This window comes from Pinus tabuliformis, chromosome 9 (assembly GCF_031772625.1).
Source record: "Pinus tabuliformis cultivar Carrire ecotype Pingquan chromosome 9, CPIR1, whole genome shotgun sequence".
NCBI lineage: Eukaryota > Viridiplantae > Streptophyta > Pinopsida > Pinales > Pinaceae > Pinus > Pinus tabuliformis.
Window position 1 is genome coordinate 90,505,523 of NC_142307.1, and position 24,106 is coordinate 90,529,628.

At 39.0% G+C, this 24,106-nt stretch overlaps 1 protein-coding gene across 1 annotated transcript; it reads left to right on the forward strand.

The window, feature by feature from the left end:
- The first annotated feature begins 368 nt into the window (after window positions 1-368).
- On the forward strand, window positions 369-2,753 carry LOC149147246 (protein neprosin-like). Its single transcript, XM_089441760.1, has 7 exons — window positions 369-500; window positions 621-701; window positions 821-979; window positions 1,156-1,323; window positions 1,646-1,699; window positions 1,785-1,931; window positions 2,352-2,753. Exons 1-7 carry the CDS (start codon window positions 369-371, stop codon window positions 2,751-2,753), a joined length of 1,143 nt encoding a protein of 380 aa, XP_089297886.1.
- The last annotated feature ends 21,353 nt before the right edge of the window (window positions 2,754-24,106 follow it).

Sequence of the window (24,106 nt, forward strand, 5' to 3'; positions counted from 1 at the left end):
GAATAATTGAGTAGATTTAGAAATACTAAGGATTAGCTCAATTAGACAAAGTTGAGACGCGTTAGCTAAATTTCTTTTAACAAGTAAACTTAGCGCCACCAAGTAACTGACCATGTTTGTCAACCACCCAAAAAAAAAGAGTAGATTTGGATGATAAAAAATCCTATTTAAAAGCTTGGCCCACCAATAATTGCGCAGTTTTCTCAGATAAGCACGCTGCATAACGTACTTTTTCGTCGATTTTCTAATTTAAAAAAAAAATGAGACACTGAACTACAAGGCTCCATCTATATCTTGTAGCAATAGGTCACAAAATATTTAATTGAGATCTTCTGCTCATCCTTCCGTGTTGTTCTGGTTGCTTTGCAATGAGTTCGTTTTTCCTTTTCATGGGTTTGTTTCTGTTTCATGTCGCTTTCACGTCTTCTGTTGATGTGCGTGAAATGAGCATCGATGAATACATCAATTTCGTTAATCCTCCAGCAGTGTACAAATATAAGGTAATATCAAATCTGATTATATTTGAAACATTATACATTTCTATGATAATATTTTGATAAATGCCATGTGAAGTAACTAAAACCTGTTTTTTTTACTCTGTGCTTTCCATTGATACGCAGAATGAGTTTGGACAGACCATTCTTTGCGTAAAATTCACTGATCAAATATCTGTGAAGTACTCAACGGATAATGTTACGCGGGTATGACATCCTAGTGTTTTGAACCTAACATATTAAACTGGTAAAACATTAGAAAATAAGATATGCAAAGTGTTTGACAATAATTGCTTGTGTCTGTTTGTTTGTTTGTGCGTTTTAAGGGTTTGAAGAAAGCACCCATATTTAAACTGCCGAGCTATGACCCCAGCAGTAGCGCAACGGCAAATAGTTCAAGGGTGCGCGGCGTTAAGTCAGAGTGTCCAGAGGACACAGTGGCCACCCCGGAAATCAAACGTGAAGATGTCGAAAGAGCGGGATCAGTGAGACAGTTTTTGAACAGGGGGCACACAAGAAGGAGAAGCAACCATATCATACCCAATGCTGACGACGGCCACGTGCATGATGTATAATATGATGTCATGTACAATATTTTCTTTCAAATATTTTCATGTACAATATTTTCTTTATAATATTCTTGTATTACTGTCCTTAACAGTATTCTACTGTCACCTACGAATCCCCCGGTGACCCAATCTTTGGAGTAGCTACTCGTATTAACCTATGGAGTCCGACCGTTACTACCGATGCCGGATTCAGTAACAGCCAAATTTGGATTGCTAACGATGATCTAGGCAAACTGGAGACCGTAGAGGCCGGATGGATGGCAAGTGGATAAGAAACTTCATTCATATTTCTTATATATTTTTCTTCTTCCCATTAATTTCTCGGACAGCTTAATTGGCTATGGATGCTTTATGATTTGATGGTTGATTCGCTCAATATTCTACAATCAGATAAATATAAAAGAGTGAAATAAACACTTGGATCTCTCTAATTACCAAATATTTAGTGAATCAACCATCAACATAAGCTAAAGAAGTTGAACACTCTCCATTCAATCAGCAAAGCTTAGTGTAGTGATTTAGAGAACAACCACTAAATTAAATACTACCCACTATTAATCAATTCTTAGATGATTATTGCAGGTCTATCCGAGCAGATATCATACACCTCAACCAACGTTCTTTGTTTTTTGGACGGTATTTACATAGTCCCAAGTTTGATTGATGTATTAAAGGCGGCGTCGTGATGCAGATTTTATAATAAGTGATTGCCTTGATGCAGTCTGACGACTACCATAACGGATGCTATGACCGAGATTGTACAGGATATGTGCCAGCTACTAACGCTCAAATTTTGCCCGCTGTACCATTGAATCCGGTATCGGTGTATGGAGGGGCACAGATGGATTTTGCTCTAAGTCTTCACCTCGTAAGTAATGTATATTTTGATGTGGTATCTTTAAGTTGATTATAGATTCCTTGAATATTTGATAATCGGATGGATATGGCGCAGATCCCTGAATATTCAAGTAAATGGGATGGACATGAGCGGGGTCAATTTTTGGGGAATCTGCAATTCACTTAATCTCAGGGATTTTGATGTCTATATTTGATGCTTATATTTTGATGTCTATATAGTTCGAAAATCTTAAATAACTAAACTATTAGATATCATTTTTTGGGATTCAACTGAGTTGGAGTATTCATTTATGACCATTTCCATAAGAGATAATCATAACTAACTTTGAATAGTCTACTTAGCACTCATTACATCAAATAATACTCACAAAATTGAAAAAATTGTAATGCACTGTAAACACCCCAATACTTAACTATTGTTAAATTGCAGGAAGAAGATGATAACAATTACCTGGTATGGAATTTATATTTCGACGGCGTGAATATAGGTCATTGGCCAGCCTCATTGTTCAATGCTCTTGCTCAAGGCGCTAGTCGGTTCGATGTTGGAGGAGAAGTTGCTCATGACTCAAGACCCCCGGGGCCCATGACTGCGACAGAGATGGGTAGCGGTCACTTTGCTGATGAAGGCCTTGGTTTTGCCGCATATACCAGGGCCATACAAATGTTTGATCCCGCTGGGGAGGTGATTGATCCCGATCCTGCTTTTAGTTCAACAAAGCCCGATTGTTATACAGAGATTTATGATGACACAGCAGATCCAGATTGGGGTAAAAATATTTTCTTTGGAGGCCCAGGAGGCATCCCGAATAATCCTCAGTGTGTGGCCTGATATCTGTGAAAAATAATATTATATCATGTATTCTCTGGCCTACATTGGTCTGTGAAAAATAATACCATGATGAATGTTCTGGTTTACCATAGTTTCTTATTAACTAGTCTACACACATTCATGTCATTGCTGGATTTTGGTTTATAAAAAATAATATCATATGATGGGTGTTCTAGCTTACACTATTCTTTTATTAACTTCGGATGTACTAAGAAGGTATCAAATTTTGTTTTATTATTTTATTTTGTTTTATTTTTTATATTATATTAATTTTTTTAAAGTTATTAAATTTTTTGATTTAATTTTTTTTGTTAAATTTTTATTTTTTTAATTACCCTATATTCTTCCAAAAAAAATCTAAAGCTTCTGCTCATATATATATACATTATGTATTCTTTTATTCAACAAGAAAAATAAAATATACAAATGCCAAGTGTAGTGGGTTAATATTGTGGGTTCCTAATGCTATGTGTTAATGTCATGTTTCATTTTTTTTTCTTTATTATTAATGTTTATAAGCTTATTTTTATTTTGTTTTTAGTTAAAATATATTACATTAATTTTTATATATTTCTACCATATTTTATTTTTATTTTTCCCAAGTTTTTATGTCAAAATGTTTATATTAATGTTACAAATATATATTATGTTGCATTAAGTTACACATTTCTAATGTATTTGAGAGCCTCTTTGAACCCAATAATAAAAAACAAAAACTATTCTATTATATTTGGAAATATTATTTGGATTGCTGTGCTAGGGTTTGGAAGCTTCAGCCCGCTTTTTGCCTGAACAATGAACACCATCACTGAACTTGCTGAGCCGTCGCTACTAAGAGAGAGACTGAGCTGAGACTAACCTTGTTGTTGCTCCATCTTTTTCCGACGAGAACAAAGTATTGACCACGACTTCCAGTCGCAGATCAGCATTCTTGGATCTCTTTTGCCATCGACCCTTTGTGCCTGACGCTGAGTAGCTGAGGCCCTTTGAACCTGCTCACTTGTGCCATCGACCTCCACCTCTAGTGAACATATAGCCTAGTTGTGCAGGTGCAGAAAATTACTACCTCTGGTCTTTAGGGTATATTCACTGTATGGGGGTGAGGTGGCTGAACCTAGCCGCCTCTACCCTCGGTTTCACCTCTGCTTCACTGGACGGATCTGGACGGACTCGACGATGGTTTTTGTTGGTCTATTGCTAGCCTAACCTTGGTTGTTTTGGAGCATTGAGGGAACGTGGGTGTGGAGGTTTGTCTTTGCGCTTTGTTTCGTGCCGCTACAACACGGCTGGGTGTGATGGGGTTTTTGAAGACTGTTGTGGATTGGGGGCAGTTGTTTTTACATCTGGTTTGTCCATTTCAGGAGGAGAGTTTTTGAGGGGGCGGGGAAGGAGTGGCTACCCTTGCTGCTATCTTCCTCATTTCATGCCTCTCTTTCTTGTCCGGGCCGCCAGGTTTAGAGCTTCATGTCTCGGTTTCTCTCCTCAAGAGTTTTTTATTCTGCTTGTGGTGCTTCAGTGTCGGGTCTGAGTTGTGCGTCTAGTCGCCTCTCTCTTGGTGCTGCTCCACTGCTCTCTTTCGTTATTTTTTGTAATGGGTATGGGTTCCCTCTACAGGTCTGCTTCTGCAGGTTCGCTGGGGTTTACATACCCATTTTATGTGCTTTCTACCCTGTCCTAGGATTTTTTATGGAATACTTCTTCTGGAGTATTGTTATGTAAGTGGCTCTGCCCACATTTCTGCATATGCTTTTAGCATCTACAACATGTAATCTTATGATCAATGAAAATTATGATTTTTCTCCACGGAAAAAAAAATTAGAAATATTATTTGAATTAAATATTTAAATTTATTTATTTCACTGTTTCTCACAAAGAAAATTCCAATTCATCAAACCAAACTTCCCTTTCCATAAAACCAATCTTGAATTTAAATTTACTTATACCTAATAATTATATTTACCTCTTGTGCAATTACACCAAAATTTCAATAGGAATACTATGACACAAATGGGTTATATTGGTAGATATTAGAATTCACCTTACTACACAAGCCTAATTGTTGAAAAAATAAATAACGATTTTAGATAGTGGTACTATAAACTATTCAGTGAAGTGCCATAGTATTAATCTTAATAAGGGGAGGGAAGTGCAACAATGTTAATCTTAATAAGGGGAATATTTATTGGATGATCTTATAATTACAATTTAAATGGGTGTTGTTAATGTTGCATTAAATGAGGAGCAATGGTCACAACAACTTGGGACAATTACCCAAGTTTCCATTATCATTTCATAAGATTTTTCTCAACAACCAAGGAAATTTAGTTTAGAGGTATCCAATAGAAACCCTATAAAGTGATATAGTTTAGCAAGTTGACAAAATTATTGAGAAATGCACATGACAGTGTAATTGTACAATTGTTCTCACTATATTTTCAAATATCTATATTCTCTACCCAAATGGATCTCCAAAGAGTTATCTACAATTATTTCTTGTTATTCAGAGAGTTATGAAACTAGCTCACGAAAAGATAGAAGAGAGAGATCCACGCCTTAGAATTCAGCCTCTTCGAGGGGGCAACCTCCTTTACATTACATAAATGAACAATTCTTGGATGATACAAATGACAAAACCTCTTTTCTATATATAGGAGTTTAAGGAGTCACAATATAATCCAGCCGACCTAACAATAATAATATAAAGCCACAAAAATAAAAATAGAGGGATTCTATGGGGCACAGAAATAACAACATGGGGGTAATAGGGGCACAAAAATATAAATAAGGGGTATAACTACAATAGTAATGGGGTAATCACTAGTATTATAGGGACCCAACATGCCCCTCTCCTTCAAAAAAGTGTTGTCCTCAACGCTTGAGTAGTTCTGGATACTTCTGCATAAAATTCTCATCCTCCCATGTGGAATCTTCAGCGGATAAGTTCTTCCACTTGATAAGATACTCTGAAATTGATCGATTTCGTAGCTGTCGAGTTCTTGTTTCTGTGACTGCTTCCGGTTCCAATATAATTTTTCCTTCCTCGTCAAGTTCTGACAATATTGTTTGAACTGGGAGCTTGTCGCCTATAACTTTCTTTAAACATGAAACATGGAAAACTGGGTGCAATCGAGAAGCTGCAGGAAGCTCTAATTTGTATGCCATAGTACCAATCTTTTGCAACACCTTGTACGGACCATAATACTTTGGTGATAATTTATTATCCTTCTTAGCTTGCTTTAGGGACATTTGCTTATATGGTTGTAGCCGTAGGAATACCCAATCACCTACATCAAAACTTCTTTCACTGCGATGTTGATCTGCCTGTTGTTTCATTCTATTTTGTGCCAACACGAGGTTATCTTTTAAGAGTTGGAGGACTTGTTGTTGATGTTCGATGTGATGTTCCACTGCTTGAACCTTAGAATTTTCTCTTAAATATGATGTGATGGATGGTGGTTGATACCCATAAAGTGCCATAAATGGGGTCATTTTTGTTGCTGTATGGAAGGAAGTGTTATACCACCATTCAGCCAGAGGCAACCATTTGACCCATTGTGTCTGTTTATCAGATACAAAGCAACAAAGATATCCTTCCAAACATTTGTTTACTATCTCAGTTTGCCCATCAGATTGAGGATGATAAGATGAGCTATGAGCTAACTGAGTACCAAGACAAGAAAATAATTCTGTCCAAAATTTTCCAGTGAAAATGGGATCTCTGTCACTTACAATAATCTTTGGGTTTCCATGTAGCTTTTGAATTGTTTCCATAAATGCAGTAGAAACTGTACTGGCTTTAAATGGATGTGATAATGCACAAAAGTGTGCATACTTGGTAAGTCTGTCAACTACCACCATGATGACACTCTTTCCCTCAGACTTGGGTAAACCTGTGATAAAATCCATTGAAACCTCCTCCCAACGTTGGCTTGGAATGGATAAAGGTTGTAATAGACCCAGTGTCTTAATTGTTTCAACTTTATTTTGTTGGCAAACCAAACATTCCACCACAAACTTTTGAATATCTGATTTAAGGCCATCCCAAAAAAATTCCTTCTTAACCTTGTGGTAAGTTTTTAAAAATCCTGAGTGCCCTCCTAAGGGAGAAGTGTGCAATTCCATAAGAATCTTTTGTTTTAGCTAGGAATTCTTACAGAGGTATAAACGATCTTTGTACCATAATGAATCATTTTGCCAGCTAAATGTATCAGATGTACTAGAATCTTGTTGTAGCTTTCGAATAAGTGCCCACACTTCTTCATCATTCTTCCATTCCTCCATTGCTTCGTTTATCCAATCTGGTTGGATAATAGAAATGGCGCACAACAATGCTTCCACATCCTCATCCTTTCTTGAGAGTGCATCTGCCACCACATTTTGCTTCCCTTTTTTGTAGATGATTTCAAAGTCATAACCCAACATCTTTGTGACCCACTTTTGTTGCTCTTCAGAGGATAATCTTTGTTCTAAAAAGTATTTAAGGCTATCATGATCTGTTTTTACCTTGAAGTGTCTTCCCATTAGGTAGGGTCGCCATTTCTTAAGTGCATGGAGTATTGCCAAAATTTCCTTCTCATTAATGGCTTTTCTTAAAAACTTTTCCTTGATTGGACGACTTTCAAAAGCAATGGGTCTTTCATCTTGCATTAGAACAACACCAATTCCATTTCCTGAAGCATCACATTCCACAATAAAGGTTTTTGTGAAGTCCGGTGTAGCTAAGACCGGTGCTTGGCACATTGCCTCTTTAAGATGTTCAAAGGCCTTTGTTGCTTCTGGAGTCCATGAAAATGCATCTTTCTTCAATAATGTTGTTAGAGGTGCTGCTATAGTCCCATAATTCTTAACAAACTTGCGATAATACCCTGTCAACCCAAGAAATCCTCGCAGATGCTTTATGGATGTGGGAATTTTCCATTCCTTAATGGCTTTAATTTTGCTAGGGTCTACCTTAACTCCTTCATGAGATACAATATGACCCAAATATTCCACCTCCTGGACTCCAAAGAAACATTTGGATCTTTTTGCATATAATTGTTTCTCCTCCAATAGTTGTAGCACCCTGTCAACATGTTCAACATGATCCTTCCAAGACTTGCTGTAGATTAGTATATCATCAAAAAATACTAACACAAATTTTCTAAGGAATGGTTTGAAAATTGAATTCATTAAACCTTGAAATGTTGAAGGTGCATTAGTAAGGCCAAAAGGCATGACCAAAAATTCATAATGACCCTCATGAGTTCTAAATTCCGTTTTCGGAATGTCTTCAATCTTCATTCTGATTTGATGATATCCTGAATGAATATCCAACTTGGTGAAGTAAATTGATCCATGCAATTCATCCAGTAATTCATCAATGACAGGAATGGGGAACTTATCTTTAATAGTGAGCTTGTTGAGCTCCCTATAATCCGGACACATGCGCCATGATCCATCCTTCTTGTGCACCAATACTACTAGAGCAGAGAAAGAACTTTGACTTGGTTGAATTATACCAGCCTCTAGCATTTCTGCAACCATACGTTCAATTTCACTTTTTTGGACATAGGGATACTTGTACGGCCTGATGTTTGGAGGAACACTTCCTGGAATCAGATGAATAGAATGATCATGATCATGCATAGGTGGGAGACCTTTGGGAGTCTCAAATACCTTGGAATGATTGTCAAGGACTTTTTGGAGATCTGGAGAAATAGATGATTCCAATGTGGAAACATCTAGCGAACATAATTGTGCAATTACACCTATTTGCTCCTTTTTTAGAAGCTTTGTCATACCATTAGAGCTGATTATCTTTCCTGGTTTCCCTGCAATACCCCTTAACTCAACTTCCTTTCCTTCCGTAGAAAATTTGATGAAAAGTTCTTGAAAATTAAAAGCTATTGTACCCAAGGATTGTAGCCATTGGACTCCTAGTACAACATCAGCACCTCCCATTGGAATGGAAAGCATTGGGCTAGTCAATACATATTCTCCCATGGATAGCTTGATATTATGGCACCTTCCAGAGAAATTTATTGTTCCTCCATTTGCAATCATCACTTGACACTTTGGTGCTGGATATAGAAGCAATTCAATTCTTTTGCAACCCTAGAATGAATAAAATTGTGGGTGCTTCCTGAATCAATCAACACTATTACCTTTTTCTTCTTGATTTGTCCTTCTATCTTGATGGTTTGAGGAGTGGTAATTCCCGCCAATGCATTACAAGATATGGTCAGATTTATTTGTTCTTCATCTAAGCTTTGTTCCTGGAGTATATCTTCTTCTTTTGACCTTTCTTGCTCCTTTTCTTCTTCCTCTTCACAATCTATGTAGAATAATTTCTTCTTAGCACACTTATGACCTTTAGTGTATTTGCTATCACAACTGTAACAAAGCCCTTTTGCTCTTTTTTCTTCCAATTGTTGTGGTGTCAAACTTATAGGTTGTGGAAGACTAGGGGAAACATCACTTCTGTCTTTATAGTTGTGAGTGGTATGCTTCCTGGTTGCCATAATTTTTCTTTCCATTTTTCTTGCTAACCTAAATGCCTTCTCTAATTAATCAGGTTCCCAAAGGCGAACATAATGTTGGATATTATCCTTTAAAGACCCTATGAACACATCAATCCTATGCTCCTCTAGAATATCTTTTACCCTTATGTTCAATTTTTGGAACTCCTCAATGTGCTCCATTACTGAACCCTTTTGTTTGAGACTTATCAATTGGCTAAAAAGAGTGTTGCTTTTTGTATCTTCATAATGTGCTATCAATTCTTCCGTAAAAATTGCCCAAGTGATAATTTTTTTACGAGAGCAAAGCCATTGATACCATACAAACTGATTTGGTTCCAAATATACAGTTGCCATACGTACCTTTTGTGTGTTTTGCACATCATTGAGATCGAAGAACTACTCCATCTGTAATATCCATGTGGCGGGATCCTTGCCATCAAACTTCCTCATATCGATTTTTGGAATATGGTGGGTCTTCGATCCAACATTAGAATCTATGGAATCATGATTAACATTACTTTTTTTCACATCATGAGTTTCCTTTACAACCTTTTCACCATTAGTAAGTATCTCTTGTAGAAAATTTGTCAAATCTGTCTTCAAATCTGCAATGTCTGTCTTCAAATCTGTCTTCAAATTTGCCATGTATTTCTTCAAATCTGTCTTCAAATCTATCTTCAAATCGTCCATCTTAGCTTCCACGCCATTTATATTAGATTCCACACCATTTATCTTAGATTCCACGCCACTTATCTTAGCTTCTGTTAGCTTTTGTGAGCGTGACATTTGTTGCACTTGTTCTTGTAATTTTGATATATCATGTAGCATTTCTTCCTCTTCTTCATGAGTCATGCTAGAGCTTTCAGGTTCCTTAATAGGTGTTTGCATTTTCTTTCCTCGGGGCATCAGTTACCAATAATAATGCTTTACTATGCCCTTTGAATTCCATTAAAGCAAGCTTACACAAAAATTTAAAAAAAAAAACTACACACTTTTTTTTCACTTTATAGAAGCCTGATATTGAATCTGATGTATCTCTGTGATTTCGTATCATCCAGTTCTGAAATTGCTACCTGTAGTAGCCTTCTGTGTCCTCTTTCCAATGCCACAAGTCTGACCCAAATTGGATTCTCCAAGGAAGAGTTATGTGAAATCTCCCACAGTGACTTGCTTTTAGACTAGTTCAGTAGAGCTAACTTGTACGATGCGCCACGAGTCACTGTTTCAACCTTTGAATCTGAAAAACGCATACAAGAAACTAAAGTCCATCCTCCTTTTATACCTTCTTACAAAATTTCAATCCGATCCCCAGAGAGAAAGTTATGACGATTTTCCTCAGGTCACCTGTTTTGAATGTAATTCAGGAGTCTGCAAAAGGACCAACTTCCTCAGATCATATCTCCGCAAATATCGCGCGAAAAGCTCTGAAATTTGGACCCAAGGTTCAGCACAATTTCTTCTCAAATGGGTTTTTTTGTGACTTCTGAAACGTCACAGAAACAAAGTTATAGAGAAAATGCCACGATGACCTGTTTGGAGCAGCGAAACCCTAGAATCCTAAACTCTGATACCAAATGTTATGAAACTAGCTCACAAAAAGATAGAAAAGAGAGATCCATGCCTTAGAATTCAACCTCTTTGAGGGGGCAACCTCCTTTACATTACATAAATGAACAATTCTTGGATGATACAAATGACAAAACCTCCTTTCTATATATAGGAGTCTAAGGAGTCACAATATAATCCAGCCGACCTAACAATAATAATATAAAGCCACAAAAAAACAATAGAGGGATTCTATGGGGCACATAAATAACAACATGGGGGTAATAGAGGCACAACAATATAAATAAGGGGTATAACTACAATAGTAATGGGGTAATCACTAGTATTATAGGGAACCAACAGAGAGACACCTAAGGGTCTTCCTCATAGTCACTATCATGACCATGTTATTCATTTGCAACCAAGAAGTGTACCACTCAACATTAGATCTTATAGTTATCCATATGCATTAAAAAATGAGATTGAGAGTTTGATTCAAAATGTTAAAATTCAACATCATTCAATGTAGCTAAAGTGCTTTCTTTTTAGGGGACATGGATACAAGCGCAGAAGGTTCATTGCATATATGTGTCAACAATATTTTGAGGTAGAAATATCTTTATTGTTGGCATTATGTTTCTGGTATGGCTCTATGTTACAGATGTTGTACTTGATGGCAACACCCATGGCAAGGCTCTCAATATGTTGAAAATTAAGAAGTACGCAGGAGAACAGTTCAGAAGATGTGTACCCGCAGGTACACCATGAAGGGACTGCGGCCAGACACGCAGGTCACCCGTTCAGGAGGTGCATACCCCGAGTTTCACTTACTTCAAGGTAGAGAAGCGCGTTCACGTGGGGTTTCCTATGTTTGGCCCGTGGTATTTAGCCCGCCGCTCCTGATTCTATGGTTTTGGCCCGTGGTATTATTTTAAATTATTATTATTATTGAGCCCCATGTTTTTGGGTCCCTGGTATTGGTTATCTATGGTATTGATCCATGAATTTAGGAGGAGGTTGCCTATATAAAGCAAAGGAGATCACTTGGCTAAGTATCTTTGCAATTGAATATCTTAAGATCTGAAATATTGGGTTATTGTCTTAAAAGCTTGATCTATATGTAAGTGAGGTTGAAAGCGAATCTGTGAAGGGTGATCTCTCGAGCGCATGATCAGATATGGGCATCTGACTAACTGTGCTACACTGGTGGACTGCCAATTTGGCCCTAATCAGAAGTACGCAAGTGATTAACGATACAGGTGCGTGGGTACGCAGAACCGAAACAGGAGAGCTGCGTGGGTACGCAGAGCAGAAGAAGGAGAACTGCGTGGGTACGCAGTGCGACAAAGGTTCAGGTGCATACGCACAGCAAAAGTACGTGGCGCGATAGTATATTTGAGTGCGTGGCTTCAGTAACAGTATGCGGCGCGATAGTGTCTATGGGTGCGTACCTACAACAACAGTACGCGGCGCGATAGTGTCTCTGGGTGCGTACCTACAGTAACAGTACGCAGCGCGATTGAAGAAGCAGTGCGTGGGTACGCGGTGCAGCAGAAGGCTCTCTGCGGGTATATGCAGGGAAGCAGAAGGCGAAGTGCATACTGACGCAGGCCAGAGAAAGAAAAACTGCGTATCTGTCTTAAGATCTTCTGTTGATTGAATTTTTCTTCTGATAAGGTGTTCTGGGTTAGTTCTGTTATTGTTGATCTGGTTACTGCAGTTGACTGTGTAAGTTACATGTACTTGATGATCATTTGATGCTTTATGAAAAGTGGTCCTTGTAAGAAAAGAAGTAGGGGGTTGTAGCTCCCTTCCAGGAAATACTGGAAAACGAGAGAGAGTTGTAGCTCTCTGCAGGTTGCAGCCTGTGTACTGGTAAAGGACTGCACCAATACAAAATCATTGTAAAAGGAGTTTCTAATTTGAAAGAAGATAGAGACATATTGCAGTAGGTGGTTTTCACCCACATTGGGTTTCCACCTTACATCTGGTGTTCTTTGGAGTGACTATCTGTTTTTCTTGTTCATTCTCATTATTTTATGGTACTGATATGCAAAAATAATTCAAATTATAAATAAGGAAGATTTGAACTTGATAATACTGATTCACCGCCCCCCTCTCAGTATTATTTCCAACAATTGGTATCAGAGCAGGTCCTTCGGAGAAGCTTGATCGCTTGAAGGAAGATCATTCATCATGAGCAACTACGAGAGGGAAGCATCAATCAGGCCACCAATTTTTGATGGGACAAACTTCAATTATTGGAAGGTAAGAGTTACTGCCTCTCTTCAATCTCTTGGTACAGAAGTTTGGGATATCATAGATACAGGCTACACTTTTCCTTCAGCTACTCCTACAGATGCGGCCGAAAAGAAGAAATATGAAACAAATGCTAAAGCAGTCAATACTTTGCTGGGATGCTTATCTCAAACAGAATTCGTAAAGGTTATGCAATATAAATCTGCAAAAGAAATATGGGACATGATTGTCTTGAGCTACGAAGGAGATGAACAGGTAAAGCGTGCTAAACTTCAAACTCTCAGGATTCAGTATGAGAATCTCAGGATGTATAATGATGAAAGTGTGGCTAACTATTTTCTACGGGTAGATGAGATTGTTAATTGCATGAAAAATTTGGGTGAAGAAATAAAAGAGGCTATTGTGGTTGAAAAAGTTCTAAGATCATTGTCCCCCAAGTTTTAATCTAAAGTGTCTGCAATAGAAGAAAAGGAAAATGTACGAATTCTTACTATGTCTCAGCTTCACGGAATTCTAACTGCTTATGAAATGAGAAAGGGAGGTCCTTCAGACAGAAGAGAAGCTGCTTTCAAGGCTTCAAGCAAAGGAGATTATTATGAAGCAAGTCACGTGCCAGAAGAAGAAGAAGAAGAATCAAATTTCGTCAGAAATATTCAAAGGGGTTCTGGAAGGTTCAAAGGTAAGTTACCTTTTAAATGCTTTGCTTGTGGAATAGTAGGTCATTATGCTGCAAAATGTCCTTATAAGGATAAAGGAAAGGAACCTGCTAGATGGAACAAGAAACAAAGTGCAAATAAGAAAAGCTACTACACTCATGAAGATAGTGATGGTCTATCAAATAGTGATGAAGATGAACGAGGTAATGAATATAAATTGTTAATGGCATTTGAAGATGATGATTATATGGATGCTATAGATGTGGATAGCCTTTATGAAGAAATTACTAGACTCAAGAGATGTATAGAAGAAAAGAATATGATCATTGATACTCTACAATTTCAAATTGATGAAAAGGAAAAACATCTTGAAAAATTAGAAGGTGAAATTGTTGGTCTTAGAAAAGAGATTGAGAAAACAAAAGCTATTAATCTTAAGTTTTTCAAAGGATCTGAAACTTTGGATGAGATTATCAATGTACAACGTTCTCCACTAAACAAGACAGGTCTGGGCTATAATGGAGAAACTTCTCAAGCATCCACCTCAAAAAGTTATCTTGATGCAACAGGAAGAAATGAGCAAAAGCACAATGGAGACCATCAGGTAAAGCAGGGACGAATTGCAAACAGAGACTATCAGGGGCAATCCGTCTTAAGGGTGAGCAAAAGCTACAACCAGCCACAGGTAAAATCTTCTCAATTTGGTTCAAGAATGGATGACAATAGAAATTACAATCATTTGGCCGGTAGATTTGATAACCGCAGAAGTTTCTTCAATGGACAATGCTTTTCTTGCCATAACTTTGGTCACAAAGTAGCTCAATGTGTTGCATATAAAACGATCATGACTAGAGAAGCTCAAAAACAAAGAAGTATGACCGGGATTACAAAAAGTACCTATAACAACTTTTCGGTTCTTGAAAATGAAGTTAAATGTTCTATTTGCAATAACTTTGGTCATGAAGATTCTGAATGCAGGAGCAGGTTTCAGCAGACAAAGGAACAAGCCACAAGCACCAAAACATGGAGAATAAAGGAACCACAACCAGAAAGATGTGGGATAGCATTTTATGTAGAGGGACAGGAAAATCTATGGTACATTGAAAGTGGATGTTCGAAGCATATGACAGGTGATAAAGAAAAACTTGAATCATATTCTGCTCTAGAAAAAGGAAAGAAAGTTTCTTTTGGAAATGATACTCCTGCAACTATAAAAGGAAAAGGCACTGCTCAGTTAAAAGAAAAGGTCAAAGCTGGAAATGTTTTGTATGTTGATGGATTGAAACATAATCTTCTAAGTGTCAGCTAGATGTGTGATCAAAGAACCGAGGTGATATTCAGATCAAATGGATGTCTTTTTCGTGATCTTGATACAGGTAAAACAATTATCAAATGTAAAAGAGCTCCAAATAATCTATACATGTTTGAAGAAGGACAACAACAATGCTATCTGAGCAAGGATGATGAACACTGGTGATGGCATCAGAGGTTGGGGCATCTAAGCTTTTCACAAATAAGGAAAGAATGCAGATATCAGGCAGTTCGCGATCTTCTAGATATCAAAATTCCAGACAACACCATATGCAAATCATGTCAGTTTGGAAAGCAAACCAGAACTAACTTTCCAAAGAAGGAAGGATCAGCTAGCATGCCTCTTGAGCTAGTTCATTCAGATACATGTGGTCCATTCAGGAAAAGGACACCTCGAGGAGAAGAATACTTGATATTATTCATTGACGACTTCTCCAGGTTTGTTTGGTTAGGACTTATGAAGCACAAAGATGAAGCATTCGAAAAATTCAAATCCTTCAAAGCCTTGGTTGAAAATGAATCAGGACACAAAATTAAGTGCCTCAGATCCGACAGAGGTGGGGAGTTTACCTCAAATAAATTTTTCGATTTCTGTGAAGAACATGGGATAAGAAGAGAATTCTCTACAGCTAGAACTCCTCAACAAAATGGAGTTGTGGAAAGAATGAACAGAACAGTCCAAAAAATGGCTCGTGATATGCTTGATGAATCGGGAACTCCCGCAACTTTCTAGGGTGAAGCTGCACATGTCGTGGTTGTTATTCTCAACAAAACAAATGTCCGGGTAAACAGCACTCAAACCCCTCATGAGCTCTGGTGTGGTGAAACTCCTTCGGTAAAGCACTTCAAAATCTTTGGGAGCAAATGTTATATTAAGAATACTGATGAGCAACTTGGCAAACTTGAACCTAGAGCAGATGAAGGCATTCTTCTTGGTTATTCTCCTCATAGCAAAGCATACAAGTGCTACAATAAGAGACTTGGCAGAATTGTTGATAGCATTGATGTAGTGGTTGATGAGAAGGGATACATTCCTAAGCAAGTACATCATGAAGACATCGAAGAAGATGAAGGCTACCCTCAAAGACAGAATGATGAAGAAGAAGAACCTCAAGAAGAACTAGAGGAGCAGACAAGAATAGAAGAGAAGACTCCATCCAGATATGTTCAGAAGAATCATCCAGAATCTCAGATTGTGGGGCAGAAAGAAGCAGGTGTACAAACAAGAAGAACAATTGCAGAAGCCTCAAGCTATTTGGCATTACTCTCTTCCACTGAACCACAAAATGTGAAAGAGGCATGCAAAGATGAATGTTCGGTGAAAGCAATGGATGAAGAACTTGAGCAGATCGAAAAGAACAACACTTGGGAGATGGTCCCTAGACCAAAGGATAAGAATGTTATCGGAACAAAATGGGTCTTCAAAAATAAATTGAATGAAAATGGAGAAGTAATTAGAAACAAGGCCAGACTGGTTTGTAAAGGGTATGCGCAGCAAGAAGGAATAGACTTTGAAGAAACCATTGCTCCTGTTGCAAGACTTGAGGCCATACGAATGTTCCTTGCTCTCTCAAGCTTTAAAAACTTCAAAGTATTTCAAATGGACGTGAAATCAACCTTTCTGAATGGAGACTTGGAAGAAGAAGTATACATTGAGTAGCCAGATGGGTTCATTCTTGGAAATGATCCAAATCTTGTATGCAGATTGAAAAAGGCTCTCTATGGTCTCAAACAAGCTCCAAGGGCTTGGTACTATCGTTTGGACAAATATCTTCATCAACAAGGTTTTTCAAAAGGATCAGCAGATAGAAATCTTTATATAAAAGTTGAAAATGACAAATTGCTAATACTTGTTGTGTATGTAGATGATATTATCTTTGGCAGCAATGAAGAAGCTATGAGTCAAAGCTTTGCCTTGGTGATGCAGAAAGAATTCGAAATGTCCTTGTTGGGAGAACTGACATATTTTCTTGGTTTGCAAATCCAACAAAAAGAAGGAGGGATCTTTTTGTCTCAAACCAAGTATCTCAAACAGATTTTGAAGAAATATGGCATGGAAGATGCAAAACCAGTATGTGCACCCATGGTCATAGGATGTAGCCTCAGTGCAAATGATGAATCTGCAGCAGTGCATCAACCAACCTACAAATCTATGATTGGAAGTTTACTTTATCTGACAAGTACCCGACCGGACATCATGCATGCAGTTGGAATAGTTGGAAGATTTCAGGCAAATCCGAAGGAGACTCATCTTCAAGCAGTGAAGAGAATTTTCAAATATCTTCAAGGGACTCAAAATTATGGCTTATGGTATCCTAGAGATACAGATCTCGCACTTCATGCTTATACAGATGCAGCTTGGGCTGGAAGCGTGGATGACAGGAAAAGCACAAGTGGTGGTGCGTTCTTTATGGGTTCCAGACTAGTATCCTGGTTCAGCAAGAAACAGAGTTCGATTGCCTTGTCTACAACTGAAGCGGAATATGTTGCTGCTGCATCTTGCTGCACTCAACTCCTTTGGATGATGCAGACTTTGCAGGACTTTCAAATTACTTGTACACCACCTATCCCCATCTTATGTGATAACACAAGTGCAATCAATCAGCATCTCAAAGAATCCTGTCATGCATTCAAAAACCAAGCACATACCAATCAAGTATCATTTTCTCCAGGAACAAGTGCTTGAACAGAAGGTCACTTTGGAGTATGTTCCTTCTAAGGAACAAGTTGCTGATATTCTCACCAAACCATTGCCTAGGGAGACTTTTGAATACCTCAGGCAAAAGCTGGGGGTTGTTGATGCATCATCTTATTGTTGAAACTCTTCCAATTGATGGTTGTACGCATGGTTCATCTGGGGTATATGCATACATGTGCTGGGTTGCGGCACAAGTTCAGGGGGAGCATATAATGCATTATTGGCATTATGGAGGATGTACATAAAGAGATCATGGAAGCTGGTCTGAATATAGCTGCAATATGTCTCTATCTCTTTTATGGTCATTTATGGTGTCTGGTGGATTATGGTTCTTCTTTGCAGATCTGGTTCATATTCAGGGGGAGCATGTTCTTAGGGGGAGCATAACCCTTTACCCTTGATGTCAAAGGGGGAGAATGAAGCTGAAGTTTTTGAATTTGCCACCAAGTCCAAAGGGGGAGATTGTTGGCATTATGTTTCTGGTATGGCTCTATGTTATAGATGTTGTACTTGATGGCAACACCCGTGGCAAGGCTCTCAATATGTTGAAAATTAAGAAGTACGCAGGAGAACAGTTCAGAAGATGCGTACCCGCAGGTACACCGTGAAGGGCCCACGGCCAGACAAGCAGGTCACCCATTCAGGAGGTGCGTACCCCCAGTTTCACTTACTTCAAGGCAGAGAAGCGCGTTCACGTGGGCTTTCCTATGTTTGGCACGTGGTATTTAGCCCGCCGCTCCTGATTCTATGGTTTTGGCCCATGGTATTATTTTATATTATTATTATTATTATTGAGCCCCATGTTTTTGGGTCCCTGGTATTGGTTATCTATGGTATTGATCCATGAATTTAGGAGGAGGTTGCCTATATAAAGCAAAGGATATCACTTGGCTAAGTATCTTTTCAATTGAATATCTTAAGATCTAAAATATTGGGTTATTGCCTTAAAAGCTTGATCTATATGTAAGTGAGGTTGAAAGCGAATCTGTGAAGGGTGATCTCTCGAGCGCATGATCAGATCTGGGCATCTGACTAACTGTGCTACACTGGTGGACTGCCAATTCGGCCCTAATCAGAAGTACGCAGGTGATTAACGATACAGGTGCGTGGGTACGCAGAGCAGAAACAGGAGAGCTGCGTGGGTACGCAGAGCATAAGAAGGAGGACTGCGTGGGTACGTAGTGCGACAAAGGTTCAGGTGCGTATGCACAGTAAAAGTACGTGGCGTGATAATATCTTTGAGTGCGTGGCTTCAGTAACAGTACGCGGCGCGATAGTGTCTCTGGGTGCGTACCTACAGCAACAGTACGCGGCAAGATAGTGTCTCTGGGTGCGTACCTACAGTAATAGTACGTAGCGCAATTGAAGAAGCAGTGCGTGGGTACGCGGTGCAACAGAAGGCTCTCTGCGGGTATACGCAGGGAAGCAGAAGGTGAAGTGCGTACCGACGCAGGCCACAGAAAGAAAAACTGCGTATCTGTCTTAATATCTTCTGTTGATTGACTTTTTCTTCTGATAAGGTGTTATGGGTTAGTTCTGTTATTGTTGATCTGGTTACTGCAGTTGACTGTGTAATTTACATGTACTTGATGATCATTTGATGCTTTATGAAAAGTGGTCCTTGTAAGAAAAGAAGTAGGGGGTTGTAGCTCCCTTCCAGGAAAGACTGGAAAACGAGAGAGAGTTGTAGCTCTCTGCAGGTTGCAGCCTGTGTACTGGTAAAGGACTGCACCAGTACAAAATCATTGTAAAAGGAGTTTCTAATTTGAAAGAAGATAGAGACATATTGCAGCAGGTGGTTTTCACCCACATTGGGTTTCCACCTTACATCTGGTGTTCTTTGGAGTGACTATCTGTTTTTCTTGTTCATGCTCATTATTTTATGGTACTGAATTGCAAAAATAATTCAAAGTATAAATAAGGAAGATTTAAACTTGATAATACTGATTCGCCCCCCCCCTCTCAGTATTATTTCCAACATTTATATTATATGGAGGAATATAGATATTCCTTTCCTTGATGGATTTATTCTTTTTAATAAGGCTCAAATCCATTACACCAAAGTTGATCATGTCACTTATAGGAATTAAACTAGAGTGGGGAGGATTAAAACCATTCCCCCCAACCCCCTAAGATAAACCTCAGAAAGTGAATTATATCCTCAAAGTGTCCATCCGCTACGCGCACAACAAAGAGATGTGCGTCATGTAATCCTTCTTCCAAACTAGTAGGTTCCTCCCCTGTCTCAATGCGTGACAAGTGATCGAGTCTCGTGTTCAGGCGTCCAGGCCTCAAAATGACCTAAAAATCATATTCTTGGAACAGTAAGAGTTATCTGCATATGTGCCCACCCAACACAAGCTTATTGACCAAGTATTTCAATGCGGAGTGATCTATATACACCTTGAAGTGTCCTCCTAGCAAATAGTGTTGATATTTTTGGAGCGCCTACACCAGAGCCAATCCTTCACGTTCAGTTGTGGAGTAGTTATTTTCTGCTTTAGACAATTGATGACTCGCGAATGCGATAGGGCGATCCAATCCCTCTCCACCCTCTTGTGTTAGGACTACTCCCAGTACTATACACGATGCATCAACATGGAAATGAAACTCCACATCCCATTTCGGGAAGACCAAAATTGGTGCAGAAGCCAATTTCTATTTGAGTACATCCAAGCTCTTCATGCAATCATCATTCCTGTAGAACTTGACATCCTTTTTCAATAGTTTCTCCATTGGCACGGTGATCTGGGCACAACTTTGATGAACTTCCTATAGTACCCCGTATATCCTAGGGTAGTGCACAATTGTTTGACACTTCATAGCGCCTCCAAATTCAAAATCACCACAATCTTTATGGGGTTTACCATCAGTCCCTGTTTGCAAATGGCATGCCAAACAGGTTCCAAAAGGGAACGAGGAATGTACACTTCTTGAGGTTCAAAGTGATTTGGTGTCATCGACAGGTATCTAACATTAAGAATAAGCTTGCTACGTGGTGTTTAACCAATCCAAATAGAGCCCAATCATCCAGATAAACCTCTAAGAACTTGTGGATATATTCTTTGAATGCTGCAACAACTATGAGCCAAAAGATGGTCGGCGTGTTTTTTAACCCAAACGACATAACAGTGTATTGAAAGCAGCCCCATTCAGTCACGAAGGTCATTTTTCTCCTATCTTTTGGCATGATATTGAACTGGTGGTACCCTAAGAATCCATCAGTAAATGAATATGCTTCCTATCCCCGACAATTTCCAGTGCTTTTTTTGTGAACGGAGTTGGGAATGGGTCATGGACACATGCATCATTTAGTTTTCTAAGGTCCACACATATTCTTATCTCGCCCTTCTGCTTCTTTTCCTATACTACCATAGGGCTTATCCAGTCAGATTCTTCCACTGACTCGATAATTCTAGCGCGAGCATTTTGTCTAGTTCTACACGAACCTTTTCCTTGTACTTTGGGTTCAAGCAGTAAGGCTCTGCTTAACCGGCTTTGCGTCGAGTTTTAAGGTGATCTTCATCATCCCTAAATTGCCAACGATTCCTTTTAAATTTGTGATTTTAGCCAGGAATAATTCCTGGTACTCGCGGAGTAACTCAGTGACCTCATCCACTGTTGCATCATCCCAGTAGTCACTAAGCATGGCATACTTAGGTTCGGCTTCCATATCAATATTCACCTTCTTTGTTTTTACCAACGCAGTTATGTTAAGGTCTTCAATCAATGGTCCTCGAACCTTGCAATGGCCCTCAATTTCTAGAATGTTAAGTTTTCATGGATCCTCATCTTGTTCTTCCGCATTCACCTTATAGCATTCTAGTGCACAACTAAGCTAAATATCCCATTTAGGTTGGATCAATTCCATTGGCTCCTGGGGTAATTTAAAGATAGTTTCTTTCACTGCTTGCAGTGCATCATCAACAATGTCCCACCATCGGTCCTCAAATGTGAAGGTTAACAAGAATCCTTCGTGCAAGATATCCCATTCACTCGTCCCATGGTGGATCTCTATCTCTATATACTAGTTCATCGGTATAATATATAGGGTATGAAAGAATAGGTGAACCCACTTAGGTTGTGGCTCTTCGCCATAGACCTTTGCCCATCAGGCTAGGTTTGCACATGGATCATCCCATCCGTCATACTTGTCTTTTAATCACATCTACATCTTCCCAAACCATGCACGCATCAGCCTCCTACATCCGCGCCAAACTACAAAGCTTCCTTGGTGTGTACCCCACCACCTTGTGGGCATAGCGCACAGTACCCATTTCAATGTCTCAAAGTGATGCTGTTTTGGAACCTCACTTTCGAATTTGTTTAAGAAATCATCTACCTTGCTTAACCCATCATACATAGGCAGATCCCTTACTTCCATTAATACACAACGCAATGATCTTGTCATCATGTTGCAGTTTAGCATGGTTACTTCATGTAACCAGTTCTACCATCGTTCTATTTCTTCATTAGAATCCGACATACATGAGCTTTTGTTTTCCCATGAGATTCATCCATCCGTGGTTGGATTCACCTGGTCTTCTTCTCGCGCGGTTATATTATAGATGCAATATAGATCATCATCGCTCTAATCATCGTGCACTGCCTCTGTGTAATGTGATCCTTCCGCAGGGTCCAACGGTACAACTAAGCGCAAAGACTTGTTCTCAAAAATAATTTTGCACTTCTTTAGATTTATTACCCCATTCATGTCAGTGGCCCAATCTATCCCTAATAGCATGGGGTAGGGATTGTTGTCATCAACAATCTCTATCACTTTGAAATCTGCTAGCACACTCGCCCCTTCGATATCTACAGTGACTCCTTGCAATCTTCCCATAGGTAGGATCTTCTACTGGTTCACCATTTGTAGATGGATAGGATACCATTGCAACATAGGCCTCCCCATGCAATCCCATGTCTGTTTTGGTAGTGTTAGCCTCCTGCTACAACAGGTTAATCATCTTTCATGATCGACATTTTTACATGCCAAATATGTCATACTTTGCTTGCTGCAATGCTCCATATTTGCTACAGATGGCCAGAGAAGTATCTATGAGAGTGTGCTAGTCTAAATGCCACTGTTGTGTTCCATTTTTGATGAGTTTTCAGCTAAGGGAGGTCCAAACAGCTTAATCTTGGTCTCTCTATATTTCAATTTCCTGTTTTAGAATATAGAGAATAAACATATGTCCAAACAGCTTAATCTTGGCAGATTTGTAGATAGGTAGAGAAACAAGGGTGCTCAACAGCTTAATCTGAGCCCCTGGATGCAATACGTGTAGTTGTAGATAGGAGCACAAGCAAGAAGAAAAGAATGAAAAGCTGGGTATGCTAGTTCAAGTGCACCCAAACCAAAAAGAAGAGAAAATGCTAGGTGAGTAGGTCAGGTAGGTAGCTTTGTGGTTGCAAAATCATGGCTTGTGATCCATCTCATATAGTCAAGTGTTATATCTATCATATCACAAGTTGAAGGCAGTTGTTCAGTTGGAGGACTTCAAGCGAGGCATGTCTAACTCCCCTTTTTCCTCTTTCCCCAAATCACTCACTAACTTCCCCCAAAGAGGTCAAGATCTGCTTGATACCTCTTACATTCATCATTCTCCATATCATTTGCCTTGGTGGAGATCTGCTTCACTCAAGGAATGCTTACACTTCTTCTATCAGTCATTTTCCCCCATTGATAGCCTAAGACATCATACTTAGCGCTTGTTCTCATCTTTGTCATGTTAACTACTAACTTTATTATGTAGCTCCCTATCTATTTCCCCTTCCCCTACTAAAACTATGTATATAACTCCCCTATATACTTATCCCTCGCCCTGGTTGAAAAATAACCATATGCATCCTTGGGAATTGCTAAGTTTATCTGAAACTCAGCAAGAACCCTCATTGCCCCCTCAAACAATCTTCTCATGCATTTTGGACACTTTCCAATGCATAGAACCCTTCATCCCCCCTAACTATCTCCCAAGTGCATAAGGACTCATTCCTTTGCATAATTCCCCTTCACATGTTTAAAAATCACCCCTTTGGCCTTGGTTTTCCTTTATAAGGCATGAAACCCTCTTTGGCCACTAAATCCCTCTGAAAACCACATCAATTTCCTCCTAAGTGCCTTTGAACTTCTTCCAAGGCATAAGAATATGCAAACCATGCAAAAACCATGAAAAACCTTCAAAAAATGATAAAATCCTCCCATTTTTTGGCTATCGGACCCCTTCCGATGCCTTAGAATCCAAGCATAAGCATAAAGGTTACCCCCTCCAAATTCAAAAGACTTGCATTTTTGAATAAATAATGGCTCCGATGAGAAATGGGTCCTTTGGGTCCCCCTCCGATGCGATATCGCTATCAGGAGGGGGCAATCATATGTTCAAA

Excerpts from the sequence above, each read along its gene's own strand:
- LOC149147246 (XM_089441760.1), top strand. The coding sequence starts at position 369 with ATGAGTTCGTTTTTCCTTTTCATGGGTTTGTTTCTGTTTCATGTCGCT. Across the intron at positions 1,324-1,645 it reads CCGTAGAGGCCGGATGGATG|GTCTATCCGAGCAGATATCA; the intron begins GCAAGTGGATAA and ends TGATTATTGCAG. Across the intron at positions 1,700-1,784 it reads CGTTCTTTGTTTTTTGGACG|TCTGACGACTACCATAACGG; the intron begins GTATTTACATAG and ends GCCTTGATGCAG.